Raw genomic sequence first — 17,729 nt, 5'->3', positions numbered from 1 at the left:
ATATCAAAATGTTGTTACGAATTTCCGACTGGATGTTACTACTGATAAGTAAGTCATATTGAAGACGTATTTATTAACCATATATGTATTTTAATTATCTGTTGTATAGTGGACTCGCTGCGGGCTCTTGTTTGGTATCATACGAGATTCTACGACTCTAATGACATTAATGGCAATCTGTCGGATCTGATGATGGACTCCTCCTTAAACTGGCAGCAAGTACAGATGGGAATTATGGGAAATGTGCACCAAACCATCTTTGCGAATTGTACAGGTACTGCTGAGCAGCCTCTTGGATGCGACAATTGAAATAATTATAAAAATAAACTCTTTTAATAAAAGAATATTCTTCATTCCAACGAACTCATCGAACTCATCTACCCACATAGCTACAATGTTGAAATTTGGTATAGCAGCATCTGTAACCTTTAGGATGCTTACATGCCAGAATTAAGCAGATCGAGCCACTATATCATATAGCTTCATAAATATAGCATAACATTTGTCTAAGGATTTCCACAAATATTAATTTTTATTTCTATTTTAAATATAGAGCTCTATAAATTAAACTGTAGCAAAACATTTGACTAAGGATTTGCTGAAATTTGATGTAAAAGTTGAAAACCATTTGATTTATACGATTTTCGCATAGTTACTGACAGTTTGGAACCCCCAGGACGACCTTATATGAACCGAATCGAAAGTGTACCATTGAAATTTGTGCAATTTTACGTGTGTGCGAGTGTGCGAGTGTGGTGTGATGTGTGTGTTTATTTGCAATGTTTTTGGATTCGAGATCAACCCTTTATTTTTTTGGGTTTGTGGTCCTTTTTCTCAGTGAGGTCGTTGCTTGTCAGCTGATTTTAAACGTATTAACCCATGACCGCTTTAGCCATTGTTTATTGCCTAATTTGCGGTTAAATTTTTGATTTTGCCACAATGAATTCATTTTCAAAATTCACAATTCACAATTTTATAGACAGATTGAGATTTATGTGTTGTGTTTGTGCCAATAAATCTGGTGAAGAGTGTGCGAAACTTTTGGCGCGCTGTGCACCGATGAGGAAAAACAAAGGACGAAGGAAATCAGAAAGAAGCAGAGAGAGACTGAAACTGAGTAAAAGAATAAAGAATGTCTAGACTTTAAAGTTGTTCCCTTTAAGAATTTCAACAAATATGAAATACTAAGAACAGCAAAATTCGAAAGCAAAAATTAGCAACCAAAACACGGATGCATGCGATTAATAAAAAACAAGGGGGCTCCGCCCCCTGCTCGCTTCGCTCGCCTACCCCCGGCTCGCTTCGCTCGCGGTGAGGTGCGGCTACAGTCGAGCACGCTCGACAGTAGGATACCCTGAGCCCATGTCCTCTTTTATAAAAGTTGATTGTTGCCCATTTTCAATGGGCTCAGGGTATCAAAATTACACACGCGAAACTATGAACAACTTTCGGTTTTCTGAAGTCACTGTGCTTATCACTGCAGACTACGTTATTAATGCCTCACTGAACTAATACATCACTCGATTATGATTACGACTTGCGATTTACAATTTATCATTTCTAATTAATTTTAAATAAGTTTAATATAATAAACTTTAATATAATAAACTTGTTTAAAATTAATTAGAAATTGATAAATTGGTAAATCGCAAGTCGTAATCGTAATCGCTTGCAATCGATGTAGCGTGTGTCAAGAGTAGCCACAAACTACAACTTTGCTCAGCCTGCAATCTGGCAGCACCCATTTTCCTCTCTCACTCTCTCCCACTTACGCAACAAATTCAAGCCTGCCAAAGGCTGCTGCAGTGCGCGCGAAATTTGAAATAAAAGGCAATGTCTAATTTTATGAGATTCTTAATGCGGAAAATGCTAAGTTTTTTTTTACAACGATAATAAGCAGATACTTATTATATATATGTGTAAGGAATCGAAAATATTAATAATTAAAATTATTATTTTGCAGCTTTCAGTGCTCGGCAAAGATGCAAGAGTAGTGCTGCAAAATGATCGCTATTTCTCTCATGCAATTTCATACATACATAGCTATCAGCTTCTGCTGATTTTTGCCATGCAAAAATACATATTTATATATTAACACAATTATATTTTAGTCAAATTGTATATTTGTATATACATAAATTATACATTAACATTTTCATTACATGATATCGATAATATTTTTGCTTATCGCTTAATTCTTATTTGGTACCAAAAAAAAAAATGGGTACTTATTCGTTCTGTCTTTGTGCGCGCCTTGCATACAAACGTGAACATGCTGTCTCGCTCGCACGTTTGATTTGCCATCCAAATGTAATTATTCAACTAAATCTAAATTCCGAAATAACTTCTTTATTTATGGGTCAATCGCTTTGAAATTTTCAGGGTCGTTTAATACGCATACTTCTCAACTGATTGTTCAGTTAGGGAGTGCTATGTCAAAATTGCGCCTGTAAATCGTTATTTTCAATTTGTGGGCGAAGGGGGCGTGGCATCAAAAATTGGAAACAAACTTGACCTGCGTATGGTATTCACAAACCTGCATTCCAAATTTGAAGTCTCTAGGTCATATAGTACTTGAAATCGAAGCCCAAAAGAAAATTGGTACTATTTCTAACTGTGTTTGTGCGCGCCTTGCATACAAACGTGAACATGCTGTCTCGCTCGCACGTTTGATTTGCCATCCAAATGTAATTATTCAACTAAATCTAAATTCCGAAATAACTTCTTTATTTATGGGTCAATCGCTTTGAAATTTTCAGGGTCGTTTAATACGCATACTTCTCAACTGATTGTTCAGTTAGGGAGTGCTATGTCAAAAATTGCGCCTGTAAATCGTTATTTTTCAATTTGTGGGCGAAGGGGGCGTGGCATCAAAAATTGGAAACAAACTTGACCTGCGTATGGTATTCACAAACCTGCATTCCAAATTTGAAGTCTCTAGCACTTACAGTCTCTGAGATCGACGCGTTCAAACAGACGGACAGACGGACAGACGGACAGACGGACGGACGGACAGACGGACAGACAGACGGACAGGGCTAGATCGACTCGGCTGTTGATCCTGATCAAGAATATATATACTTTATGGGGTCTGCCACCCCTCCTTCTGCCTGTTACATACATTCTGCCAAACACATTATACCCTTTTTTGCCCATTTTCAATGGGCTCAGGGTATAAAAACTAGGAAGCTAGAAATAGCAATTATATTATTAGAAAATTAAAATAAGAAAAATTAGTTTAAAAATTGCAGAAAAATTATATTTTAAAAATTAAATTAAATGAAAATTTTTTATGATTGATGAAATGAATTTTTAAAATTTTTTTTTAACTTTAAATATATGACAAATTTTATTGTTACCTTATATTGGTATTCTGATGTTATTTCAGAGTTGCATTTTCTAATTTTATATTTTCATGCTTATTTTGGGGTTTTAAATTTTAGTCTTGGTTAAATTATTTCATTGTTTTTGAATGAGGTACCGTCTACAGTAGAATTGAGCAAATAACACTCGATTATATAGAGCATTTATCATAGGAACGGTTGGGTTTATCAACGTGTAGAGATCTGCTAATGATGTCTGCAGAAAATCAATTAAATACGAAACAAAAATAAACTAAAATGTTTACATGTAATGACCCCGACCACCCGAAACTACAACTAAAACTGAAGCACTGACCCCTTGGGAGACGGCAGCAACCCTCAAAGCTGGTTCAAGGATCACAGGAGCGAGCGAGGTCATAATGATAAACTGTCAAAAGTGCAGGACTACAGAGATGCATATCAAACAATTGCAGACCAACAACAACCACCGACAACCCACGCGTCTGTCACATTAACACGGCAAACTCGGCTCGGGAAAATTATAAAATGGAATGGGAAGGCGTTGCTCCTGTTTTCATGTCGATTGGAAACTTTATGACATTGTTTTTTTGTATTTTAGAAAATTTCTTTTACCCGCCTGCATATGGTTTTTATTTTGCCATCGGGTTAATTTCGGGTTACCTTTAATTTCATTTCTCTTTCTAAATATTTTTTACGACTCGACGCTGACAGTTTTCAATTAGGTTACATTACAACAACGTTTGCTTTCGTGTGGCATGTTGCATTGTCATTTGTGGCCGGCTTTCAGGAAGTCAGCAACTTGCTTTAATTTCTGTCTGCTCCTTAATGATCGCGAGATTGGCATCAATTCAACTAATGATCATTAGCTTAATGTCGTAAAATCAAAGTCAAGTTGTGGCTACATACTTATTTACATTCTGTACTTTTAGTTACATTTTTTTGACTTTACAAACTTATTAATAAATTTCTCTAAATCATCTACAAAAAAATTAGAAGATATCGTTGGTATGTGTACCTTATTAAAGTATTCTAAAAATGCCTCAGATATTTTCAAGTTTAATAATATTTATATAATAAAAATGAACAAGAAAAAATTAAAAAAAAGTTCAAAATAAAGATCTAAACATTTAAAAATATTGCTGTCCTTAAAAAAGGCAGTCCTATAAATTAAATATTTGGTAGATTAGAAAACAAAGTTTCAAATTTCAAATTATTTAATTTTAATTCAGATATTTTTGAAATAGTTCACTACAATATTAGAAGCAAACATTTTAAAAATTGTAAACAAAGTTAGATAAGTTGCAGCTTAAATAGAGCAAGGGTGGGTTTTTCCTCATTTTGATAAAGATACAATTGACACAGCTGAATTTTCGGTAACCTAACAGCTATATAGAAAATCCATAATGTGCGCTGATTTATGTGTCTATTACAGTTGACAACTCAATTTCTTGAAGCTGACCAAAGCTGTTTACACGAAATTTATGTCACAAAATCAATTGTCCGACACAAAGCAATAAAAACAAGGTTGCTAAGGGAGGGAGGGAGGTAGAGTAGAGGTAGAAGGTCGGTCCTGATTGCATCCTGTAATGGAAAATGCGCCTTGAAAGGGGTCAGTAAATTTCTCTCGCTCCTCGCCGATCGGACAATCGAATCTTGAAACGCTAATCCTCACGTTGCGAGCGCGTTGCATAATTTTCCAGTTCAGTGAACTTTAATGTCGCCTTTGCCTGACCCATAGATGATTGTCCTCTTCCTCACTCTCGTCGTCGTCCTTTACGACATTGACATACATAATAATGAAGAGGTCAGTTTCGCACGCTCTGAGGCCCCATGTAGTTTGTTGTTGTTGTTGTGTTTTTCTGTGTTTGTTTATGTTGATTTCGTTAAAGGATTACGAGACCCGCAACATGGGCGCGAACTTTGTGGTCGCCTCTCGTCACTCGCTTCCTCCTTAATGAATGTCCTTCCACCAGCTGCGAGCTCAGCGCTCAATTCGTTACGTGTTTCTCTTTCATCATTTTATTGTTGAATTGTTTATTGTCCTGCGCTTGCTTGGCCACAACAATCATTTGTGCCCAGTCACATCCTGTCACATATCCTGTGACTCCTGTGCATGATAAATGAATTGATTTTTATGTTAGCCCATTCAGCCCACAACATTCCCAGGCTGCCAAAAAAGAAAAAATCATAATAATAAAAAACGGGAGCACCACCAAATCTCAACCATAGAAAATTACTTACATGACACAGAACAACAATTACATCAAATGATCCGCGAGTACAGAAAATAATCAAGGAAGGAAGCTGTGTGAGCAGCTGTTGCTGGAGAATCAAGTTGAGCGGAGATAAAGCTACACAGTTCCTATATAGCTGAAAAGTGAGGAAAAATAAAATTAATAAAAATATAAAATCAACAGAAATTTATTAATTTACTTAATTATTATAATCAGTCCAAGCTAAAACTTAAAATTTATTAAACAGCTCATAAATAAGTTAAATAAATTTGAATAAAAAAAAAATGACAAAGAAAAATCCAAAAATAGATTAAAAATTTTGAATTTAAATTGCATGATATATTTGTAAATGTCCTTAAACTATTTCAAAAATTTCAAAAGTGCCATAACTTTGCCAAATCATATCCGAATTCTTTGCGAACTCTCAACTTTTTCAATAATTAACCTCTAATTTGTTTTTGCATCAAAATAAAAAAATTAAATATGTTTCAGCACTGTCTTTTTTTTTCTTCTAAATTTCTTTCCAATTGACACTTTCTCAAGAACTTGAGATTGTGATAATTTTGTCAAACAATTTTCTTGATATTTTATCATTATTTGGCCTTTAATTTAAATCTGCATGAAAGTTTGAAAATTCAATATTTTTTGAAAACTTCAAACTGTCAAAACTTAACCTATTTCCTTTCGGAATATCAATTAACATTATTTGACCTATAAATTGATTCGGCATCAAGATTTGAAAATTTAGTTTCTTTCCAATTCTGTCTCAAAGTGTTTTGGAAAAACTCGATATTTTTAACTTATCCAACTAATTGTAACTAGTCACTCAATATGCGATCAAAGCTTACGGAAGAGAGCAATGTTTCAACCGAAATTAGACAAATTCCAGTTGAAGAGTTCCAGTGACAGCAACAGCAACAATTGTAGCTTCCAATGAGTTCCATCAGTTTCGTGCGTTGCAGCACAATTAAAAGCAATTGTAAAGGGTTAAACGTCTAACGGGATGTATATGTTAAAAAATTTGATTAAAAAAAAAAATATAAATAAAAAAAACTTAAATGAAAATACGTGTGTGCAGTCATGTGAATGAATATAACTTACATGCAATAAAAATCAGCCTTCGTTATGGGTCCGAAATGCGGACAAGCGGGACAGGGGTCGAAACGGGGAAGGTGGACGTGACAAGGGGCAAGGAAAGGGGGTAGGGGGTAGAGGGGAGGGGCAAGAAAGAGGCTGGGCCGCGGGCTTTTTGGTTTGACGGACAACCTCAAAAGGAAGAAGAGTCTCAGAGCGTTGCGTTTTTCCAGGCGCTGCTCTTAATTAATTTCCCCTGTTTATCTTGGCAATGGAAATGGAAGTGGAAAGAGAGAAAAAGGGTTTGCTGCCTTGATTAGCGTTGTTGTTCTTGTCGTTTTGTGTTGTTGTTGTCTGCTTTAATCCCATTTAGCAATTGACCGCGCGTTGTGCCACATTTTGTTGCACGCCTGCAACTGATGCTGCCGCTGCCGATGCTGATGATGACGTCGACGTCGACGTCCACGTCGATGCTGCAACAGACAGCTGTCCTTTGGGTGTTATTTGCGCTAAGATTTTCCATTGTTATGCAGCCGCCTTCTGTCTACCATCTATTTTTCTTTATTCCATTCTCTTTTTTCTTTATTTTTTTTGCAGCAGCAGCAGCATTTGTGGCATGCGTCGTCTTCTGCTTCGTCTTCATCTTTTGTCGCCTGCAGCTGCCGTTGTCGCATTGTTACGCATCGTGTTATTGTTCAATTTCTGTAAAATGTGCCAATTATGCCAATTATTACCGTTAGCAATTGCGCACAAACGAGAAACGAACACTTCGCAGAGAGCAAAGAGCGCAACGAGCGCAAAGAGAGCTCGAAAAGCGAAATCCAAATTCAGCTGCGCAGGATTTAATTCCAACGCGCAGTGCGCACATTCCAATGCATTCCAGCGCCCACACACGCACACACACACTGCAGGCGCACTTGCTTACAGCTTTTATTTTCGAAATACCAAATTTTGGCACATTTTTGAATTGGCTATTACATTGTAGACAATTGTAGACAATTTAGTGCATTTTATTACTAAGCAAATAATAAGTTTTTTCCTCAGTGATTTTATATAGCAACAGTGCTGCCAGTATATGTAGCTATTTTTTCGTCACATTTTGTCTGTTTTTAAAATCCATTAGCAAGAAAAATTTAAAAATTGAATTTAACATTAAGAAAAGATCACTTAGTTTTTTTTTTAATGATAAATTGTACTTTTTTTAAACTTCAACCCACTAAAAACAGTTTGTTTTGTTCCTCTCAAGAGTTTTGCAACACTGTATGCCAAAAAAAAAAGCGTCAAAGCGCAGGCGTTGCCAGGTTGCTCAAAAGCTTGTCAAACAGCCTTTGTACAGACAAAAAGTTAACAAGGCAGGCCGTTTAGAATGAAAAAAACACTAAAGAAAAAGAACTTGACATTACAACATAGTAATAAATCGTGTTAAACATCTCATATTTTGGAAAAAACTTAAAATAACTCAAGGTATGTAATCCAAATCATCGCAATAATTATGCACGCAGAACATGCTGATTAATTGCAAAGAACAAAAAAAGAGAGGTGCAAACACACAACAAATTTAAAAAGAACAAAAAAATGTTGTAAGAAAGACGGTCTAATTAGAAATAAAAAGGATTTTCGGTATCGTTATCAATTGAGCGTGTGCGCCTGGGAATTTCTAGACATTGTAGCCCCTCTTATAATGCCATCGAATTCTCAATAAATATTTGAGCTAGAATTTTCACTTAAGCCCAAAACAGCAGCACATTTTGAATGGGAATCCAAACAAAATACATACAACCCCTAGCGGAAAATTTGTTTAAACAACTGTACAAATAGCGGGTACTCAGGAGTAGGGGTAATCATTTTCATTTTTTTTTTCTATTTTCTACTTTTTTTTTGTAACTTTCTGTCAAAAAAAGAAAAAAAAAACGCCAAGCCTTCAATCAAAATACAAACAACAACACACAAAAAAGTGAACTAAAAAGGGGAAAACTCAACTCAATGGGGCGGCTTTTATTGTCCAATTGAAGCACCTGAATTGTCCTCACCCCCCGCTGCAACAAGCTGGATTTGTTTAATTGTGCATTTTGCAACACGATTTTTTCTAAATCCCTTTCATTTGTAATCCCTTTCCCGAACTATTAACTGTTCACAGTTTCAACCGTTAACCGGTCGCTTTAAAATTTGTGCGCTTTGTTGCTCCAAATAGCATTTTCCATATCGTTGCACTTTCATAAAAACTTTCCGGTTTTGCCGTCAATTGCACAATTCTAATAGATTTCAACCAAATAAATTTACAAAATAAAAAATATCAATATGAGCATTTTGAGTTTGAGATTATGTTGAATATACCATATTTCAAAAATTGCACAATCATTGTTGAAATCACCAAAATATATATATGTATATATATTTTAAATCAATTAATATGATCACTTAATATTATTTTCAAAATTAGTATTTGAGGACACAATTTCAGAAACGAGAACAAGAAATAAAAATTATAACGCTTAGATAAACTATTGTTAAATTTTCCTCTATAGTTTCTATAGCGCTTAAATCTATTCAAATCTTATTTCTTTAAAAAAAAATTTGTATACATCAGTATTTATAAAATTCACAAAAACTAGGCAGGCGTTTGTTTTAGATGTTCACTTGCATTTGGAACGTCAAGTTTTTTTAATATCTCTAAAATTCTAGCATAAACATATTTATAAGTATTTGTATATATTTTATTTACATAATTTACACGGCTTAGAAATTTTCAATAGAATTACATGCTGAGTAGTTAAAGATTTTGAACAAGTTTTACTGTACGTAGATAAGAACAAAAAGGCTTTGAAATGCAAATCTCTGTGTAAAGAATTAACTAAATTTTGTTTTTTGTATTTTGTTTTTTTCTTGTTGATAAGATGTCAAGCGTCGTCTATCGTGAGATATCATCGTCATCATCCTCGACGTCCGAGACCGAGGGTTCCGAGTCTCCACAGATTTCGGAGCCAACTGAACTCAAGCATGGAACATCTAATGAGGATTACAATAACAATAATGACAACAACAACAAGAAGTATATTCGTAAGATTATTGGTATTGAGGAAGATGATGCTAACAATATAACATCGATGGAACGTAAATGGAAGTTTGGGCCTGCGGCATATCGCAGTAAATCGGCTGGAACGGGAAGAGTGGCAGCTGGCGGGGAGAGTATGCATCTAGATGAGGAGGAGGATGAGGATGAGGTGTCCGTGGATTACGAATGCGGCACCGATGAGATGGATGCGGTACAAGTCGACGATGAAACAGCTGATGAGAGCATGATCTACGAACCCGATAACAGCGATGACAATAACAGCGATAACGCTAACAGCGATGACAATAACAGCGATGACAATCGCAGCTATGACATTGATAACGATAATAACGAAATCGTTAACGATAGCAACGCTAGCGAAACCGATAACAACGATAGCGTTAACAACGCTACCGATAACAACGAAACCGAAAATAACGATAGCGATAACAGTGATATCGATAACAATGACAACGCCGACTATAACGAATACGGCGACGATTCGGATTATGCCGAGCATGATGGTAACAATACCACTGATAATATACAAACTATCGATAACATTGAAAGCATCGATAACACCGATGACATGAATCAGGACGATGATGATACCGGCAACACAACAATGGCCTATGGTTGCGAAAGTCAAACCGAATATCGTCCCGGGGGTTATCATCCCGTTTCCATTGGAGATTGCTTCCAGCAACGTTATTACGCCATTAAAAAGATTGGCTGGGGGCATTACTCGACAGTGTGGTTATGCTACGATACGGTAATGAATCGCTATAATGCCATCAAATTTGTTAAGTCGGCGGATCTTTATTCCTATTCCGCACGCCATGAGATCAAGTTGTTGAAACGTCTAGACACTTTCAATAATCATCCATTGCGTCGCCGTGTTGTGCATCTTTTGGATAGCTTTACGACAAGTGGCATAAATGGAACCCATCAATGTCTGGTATTTAATGTGTTCGGTGATAATATGCTGATGTTGATACAACGTTCCGAATATCGTGGCTTACCACTCTATAATGTCAAACAGATTGCTCTACAGGTGCTACAGGGTTTACTTTTTTTGCATCTGACCGGCAAAATGATTCATACCGATTTGAAGCCCGAAAATGTTCTACTTGTGACTGATGATATACCATTGCGTACTTGGGCAAATGAGTCATCCAAGATATTCTTAGAACGGAACGTAGGACGTTTGATCTACGGTAATCAGGATGATGATGATGATGTAGAAGATGAAATTTATGATCCTGCCAAACGCAGGGCTGCAGCTCGATTCTTTCAATCGCATCGCAAACTGTTGAGGGATCGTGGCCTTAACGATCTTCGTGTGCTCGCCAAGCATGGACTTCTTACCAAACAACTGGCCATTGATGCGGTTCAGGGCGTCTTACCCTTTATGCCCTTCGAGGGACCGATTATATTGAGTGATAAGGATTTACGCAAATGTAATCAGAGTCTGATGACCGAACAGGTGGGAGATACGCTGGCCGAGAACAAAGACCACATGCCATCGGATTCCGCTGAAACCGAAACCGAAACCGGGGAACCACCGCAATTCGCTGGACAAAAGCGCAGTTCCCCGGTCAAGAAGGAAAGCAAGGCCTTGAGAAAACTCAACAGCAACTTGGAGAAATTTATGCGATATGCCATTAAACGTGTGCGCAGGGAGGAAAACGAAGACGCCATTGGACCATATCATGCAGTCCATAAACGCAGCAAGTTGAAGAAATCGATGAAAGCCGGTCATCGTCACAAGCATCCCAATACATCGACATTCAAATCGTTATCGCGCAATCAGGATAATCGAAACGATAAGCCAAATTTGAAATACCTCAATGACAAGGATCCGGCTCTGGAGCCCTGTAAATTGAAGGTCGTGATTGCCGATGTTGGCAATGCCTGTTCCATCTCAAATCATATAACCGAGGATATACAAACTAGAGAGTATCGCGCCGTTGAGGTTATTTTGGGTGCCGGTTACGATACAACTGCGGATGTTTGGAGTGCTGCCTGCTTAATCTGGGAAATGGCTACCGGGGAGTATCTCTTTGAGCCAAGTAAATGGCGTGGATCAGCCTCGCCCGATGAGGTTCATATTGCGAGTATTATTGAGACATGTGGACCGATTGATCCAAAGGTCATTGATCGTGGCAGATATTCGGATGAGATCTTTGATGAGAATCAACAACTTCATAATATCAAGAAATTGACATCACGTTCCATGCGCAAAGTGCTCGTTGAGAAATTTAAATGGGCCAAAAAGGAGGCAAAGGATTTTGCCAATTTCCTTAAGCCAATGCTAGTCACCAATCCAGATAATCGTGTTTCGGCTTTTACAGCCCTGTTGCATCCCTGGCTATATGTTAATCATGACACGCAAAAATAATTGGACTTTCTTTATTGTTGATTTCATATGGAAATATTTACATTCACTTACATCAACAAGTTTATAGAACTCAATTATATGTGCAATTACAACACCACAATAATTATATACATATATAATTACATATTTATGTAATACGTGAACATATAGACTGAACACCTTTCGCATTATTATGTATACAATTTATGTATTTCAAGTTTGAATTTCAAACGTTAATAAAATCGCGCTTCACGCATTACACAATCGCTCGACTTATCGATAATTTTTCATATCAACAGGGTGACCACACTTGGTACTCAAATTTTAAAATTAAAGAACATTTTTGACTTGTAAAGGTCCAACTTCAAACTTTCACAACTTCGGCAAAACTGAACCAAATTCCAAGTAGAATGTCATTTTGATCTTGGTTTGGCCTCGAAATTCATTCTGCATTCAAATTTAATTAATTTTGTAAAAAAAATTATTTTCCTCGGGATCATGGGTTAGATGCTAAGGGTCCCCCCTTTGGATTTCTGAAAATTGAAAATTTTAAATCTCAAGTTTATACTTTTAATCGACTCCTTATATCGTAATTAGTATAAAACAACACTTTAAATTTGTTTCGGAGACCTTTCATTTATTTGTGAAAAATCATGAAAAGTTGAACAAATATTTAAACTTGTAAAGTTGCTAGGTCAAAGGTTCAACCAACTTCAAACTTTTATGACTTCGTCAAAACTAGACCGATGTCAATTTCATCATGGATTTACCCCTCTATTCATTTTGGATACAAATTATTTGGTAATTATTAATTTTTTTCTCTATAGAGAAAAACTGTGCTTAATAATTGATTGATTGAGTAGTCAAAAATGTTCTTTATTATAATATAATTTTAAATACAACAACAAATGAAGCTGTATAGGGTTGTGGTACCTCACAGATATGACGTGTTTTGGATAGACAAGGGGCATCGTTCAGACCCTTCCTTTGTGTGGTATTGAACATTCTAAAGTTGAGTTTATCACAGTGTTCATTATTTTTAAAATTTTCGGGTTGACCTGGAGCCCAAATTTTAATGCCAATTGGATGTCCATTGCCAAACCAGACGTGACGAGATTGTTTGCCCAAGTCATTACCAGAAGTCCAGTAAGTAAACTCATCATTAAAGAGCTCCAATCAATCCATTTTTGCATCGTCTCAAAGCTTATCAAAGTGGCATTCATCGACGACAACTTTCAAATGCCTCAAACCAAGTCGCTATATAATTTCATTCAAAGTAATAATATCCATCGCCTATCCTAACGAATGGCAGTGTTAAAATATCCGTGAAACCTTGAAAAATATAGGGGCTTAATACTATACATTTTATCGTACGGTTTATGGAGCAAAGTTTGTGGTACAACTCACCTTCTCTTATGCTGGGCGTAATGGAAATACCCAGACTTAAGGCAACTCCACCGAATAGAAACAATAGACTTGTTGTATTTTTTAACATTTTGCGCAAAACGCTGACTTCTGTACTCCATAAAAAGGCAGTATTTATACACGTTTTTTGGTTCTTGATTATCATTCTATCTTATCAGAATTAAGATAAGGAAAAATTTCTAATTTATTTTATACCAAAATTTTGCAATATGGGACGTTTGACCTATATTTAAGTATTCAAATATTATCAGTTTTATTGCCAACACCGTATAACATATTATTTTATGGCTGTTAATCCTTATTGAAGCATGGCCTGTTGTTCAATTTGCCTCCACGCGTTCGTCGGATCTTCCGGGATATTCCTCTCCCTCTACCGTAACAAAGACATTACAGCTGAGAATCAAGAAACAACATTTTAAATTTTACACAAATTTTTAAAATTCTACCAGCCCGCCTTTTGTTGCTACACGACTATTAAAACAAGTTGGCAGCACTGCTACTACATTTGCAAATCAGCTGTGCAGTCTCAACACTGACGGTCTAACTGGCAGCACTGATAAAAATTTCAATTTTAAAAATGCAAAAAACTAAAAAAAAATCAATAAATTTTATTAAAATTTAAAATAAGATAAGAAATTGAAATTTGATAAAATTAAGGTAGACATTTTTAGGAAAGTTCAAAGCTCGTCAGCCCTCGGGGAAAGAAGTTTGAAAATGTAATTCTTTAAAAAACAATATCAAAAAAATCGAGAAAATTCTAACAAAAATTCTGCAACAATTTTAAAAATTCTATAAAAAAAAAATTGGAAAAAGGGACAAAAATTCAGAATACCTTTTTTCAAAAAAGTACATATTTTTAAGGTATTAAAATCGAGCCGGATCGGAAGTTTTTACTGGATGGGCAACCCTCGGTTTTTGGTTGCTCCCGTATTTTGTTGCAAATCAGGCGCGAATCTGTAAGTGTTATTAATTAATTATAATAATTGCTTAAAGTGCAACTAGTGGACAGCGAAAACTACTTTTAAAATACACTATATAAATGGGTGCAACATGTTTGCATGTGAGTGTGTGATTGTGGATTACATAAAACCAGCATAGAAATGTTATAACTCATCATAAACAACAACAAAGTGCAGCAATACGGAAACATTCTACGTTCTCTCTCTCTCTCTGTCCCTGTCTTTCTCTTTGTTATGCTCTCTGTGTCACACACATGCAGACATTCATTGTCATTCAAGGTTGCCGCCAGGTTGACATTTATTTGCGTTTGTGTGTGTGTGTGTGCAAAGTGCAAACGCCACCTATGCGTCAAATTTGTTGGCGAAGGGGGTAATTGAAGGGAAGCAGATGAACTGCTGTGCTTATCACTCTTCCGACTGAGATAATGACAATAATAGTTGCTTGTTATATTAGAATTAATTTAAATCAACACAAAGAGTGAATCAATAACTAAACTTGTTTTTTAAACGGGGTGTTTGAGTTTTATCAGCTGTTTTGTTGATCCTTATTGATATAAAATGCTTGGTATTTTTGGATGCAATATTGTAGTATTTTTAGTACATACAGTCAGTCAAGTAATTGTATGGACAACAAAAATAAATTCCAATTCATCTTACGCTTATATTTATTTATTCATTTTTTTCTTTTTCTGAGAAACTATAATTAAACAAAGAAAATATTTTTTTCAAACTAAAATTGTTATATGTATTTCTTTCTTTATGTTCAAACAGCATGCGCTGCCGTTACTTTCGAGTTGTAATTTGAAAAGTTGCACATAGAAAAAGGTTGCAACAACAACAGCACAACAACAGCAACTGCAATTGCGACAATTTGAATTATTTAATGTCGCCAGCCGTATTGTTGAGCCGCAGTAATTGTTTTATGTTAAACGCCTTCAATACATGGCGGAAATTGAACATTGTGGCAGCAACAACAACAACGCGCAACTACAACACCATTAGCAACAAAAACAACAACAAGAGATTTTTCGGCAAGCAGCGAGAAAATCCAGTTAAGACCACATATCGGCATTATCAAACGTAAGCATTAATCATCTCTCGCATTAAACTGTTCCTCATTTTCCATTTTGATTGCAGCTATAAATCCATGGATTCTCCTCCGGATGTGTTTCGTGGCGTGACGGATCGGTTCAAAGGCGTCACCGTAGACGGCAAACAGGAGACGACAATCAACCACACAGAATTCCGGCAAAAGCTACAAAGTAACTGCATTTTCACTTCCTAACCGATTTTCCAATTCTCGATAGTTTACTTCAACACTACAAAGCACTAATAGATTTGTCAAAGGGTAGATAAAGACATCTCTTTGTTCCCATAAAGTATATTATATATTATACTTTTAATCAGCATCAAACTTCAAGTCCGTCTGTCTGTCCAAAATTTAATATCCTAAGCAGGTCAAATTTAAATTGTATCCCTGAAGATGCAAAAAAAAAACAAAATTATCTTTGATTTTGAAATTTTCTTTATAATATTCTTGGAAGAGCTATTGGACCATAGGACTATGTCCTGAAAACAAGATGCATTTTTATTTTCCACTTTTAGTTTTGATCAAATTAAAAAAAATATAAAGCTATAACTAAATTTAAAAATTTTTTAAACTTAAAAAAATGGATAACAAAAATTAAAAGTCAGATATATTCCATGAATTTGAAACTTAATTATTGTATCATAAATTAGCAGACGTTAATTTTTCTAAATGGAGTTCTATTTTTTGATTTATTTAAAAGATACAAAGCATGACAAAACTAATCCATGTTTCAGGCTTAATCATAGTTATTTTTTGATATTTAATGTGATAGCATAGTTTAGTTGATTGAGAATAAATACAGGGCCATTTATAGTCGGATTCACTCGACTGCAGACTAACGCATACTAAATGACAACTATAAAACAAATGTTACTTTGCAGAATCCTTGGACTACTGGACGGCACAGAAGAAGCGTGCGATTTGGTTTCGCGTCTACAAGGAGCAAGCGGACTGGGTGCCCATTTTGGCCGAGTCGGGCTTCGATTTCCATCATGCACGGACCGGAGTGGTCGTCATGTATCGCTGGCTGCCAACAGATGAGACACCAAATCTGCCACATTATGCACATACATTGTTGGGCGTCGGTGGTTTGGTGATCAACGATCAGAATGAGGTCTTGGTTGTCTCCGATCGAAATGCGCCTGTCAACAATATTTGGAAACTGCCCGGTGGCTATGTGGAGCCCAATGAGAATCTTATTGATGCCGCCGTGCGTGAGGTTAAAGAGGAGACCGGAATTCGAACAACATTCACATCCATGATCTGTCTGAGGCATTCACATGCTGGCAACTTTGGTTGCTCCGACATTTACATTGTCATGGGCCTAAAACCCCAAAATCTAGACATAAATCGTTGCAATCGGGAAATTGAACGTGTCCGTTGGATGCCACTTGATGAATACCTGGAGCATCCGCAGGTGCTTGAGGGGAATCGTCTCTTTGCCCGCACCTATCTGGACAATCGGAAGCGTGGACTGGACTTTACCTGTACCAATATGTTGCATCAGGTGCTCAAGAAAGAGTATCAATTGTATTACGTTGATACGCAGCCAAAAAATTAGTGCAATTTTCTCTAGAAAACAAAAACTTGGCTTAATTTTAATTTGTACATATCCAACAAAAATTTGTAGTTAAAATTTTTAGTAAGTTTTTATGGATATCTTATGCGAATTCCAAATATTTTTATACAAATTACAAAAACCAAAAAAATAACTAAAAATAAAAAGCAAAAAAAAAGAAACAAGTGTAGAAATTTTAAATAAGAGAAGAATTCAAAATTTTTCAATTTGGTATTAATATTTTTTTTTAGTAAATCGAATTTTCTGATAAAGTGTCAAGAGGAGTATGGACAGTGGTGGAATAAATTGAATTTAGCAATTTTGATGCAAAATCAAATTAGATATTAAATTCAATGATGGAATAAATTGAATTTCCCAATTTTGATGCAGAATCAAATTAGATATTAAATTCGCATTCCGCTAGGAAATCGGTTCAGATTTGAAATAATTATGACAGTTTAAAATTTTTGAAACTGCGTTAAGCAAAGTATGTAAAAAATGTATAGTAATTTCAATTTTCATGCAGATTCATAATAGAATTGAGTTGTCGATTTTTTTTTAGGAAAATCAATTTAATTAACTCGATTGATCGTCAAAAATATTATCGAGTTCC

At 35.7% G+C, this 17,729-nt stretch overlaps 2 protein-coding genes across 2 annotated transcripts; both read left to right on the top strand.

Moving 5' to 3' along the window:
* The first annotated feature begins 7,966 nt into the window (after positions 1-7,966).
* Positions 7,967-12,348, top strand: LOC117794134 (serine/threonine-protein kinase spk-1-like). The gene is made up of 2 exons (XM_034634622.1): positions 7,967-8,116; positions 9,547-12,348. The coding sequence occupies exon 2, from the start codon at positions 9,547-9,549 to the stop codon at positions 12,103-12,105; it is 2,559 nt and encodes an 852-aa protein (XP_034490513.1). The 5' UTR covers positions 7,967-8,116; the 3' UTR covers positions 12,106-12,348.
* A 2,044-nt stretch (positions 12,349-14,392) lies between these two features.
* On the top strand, positions 14,393-17,267 carry LOC117793566 (nudix hydrolase 8). The gene is made up of 4 exons (XM_034633919.1): positions 14,393-14,465; positions 15,240-15,548; positions 15,606-15,730; positions 16,440-17,267. The coding sequence occupies exons 2-4, from the start codon at positions 15,352-15,354 to the stop codon at positions 17,117-17,119; spliced, it is 1,002 nt and encodes a 333-aa protein (XP_034489810.1). The 5' UTR covers positions 14,393-14,465; positions 15,240-15,351; the 3' UTR covers positions 17,120-17,267.
* Positions 17,268-17,729: the final 462 nt, after the last annotated feature.

Source organism: Drosophila innubila, chromosome X, assembly GCF_004354385.1.
Source record: "Drosophila innubila isolate TH190305 chromosome X, UK_Dinn_1.0, whole genome shotgun sequence".
NCBI classification, from domain to species: Eukaryota; Metazoa; Arthropoda; class Insecta; order Diptera; family Drosophilidae; genus Drosophila; species Drosophila innubila.
Note: the sequence above shows the minus strand (reverse complement) of the source record. Positions and strands in the feature narration are given on the sequence as shown.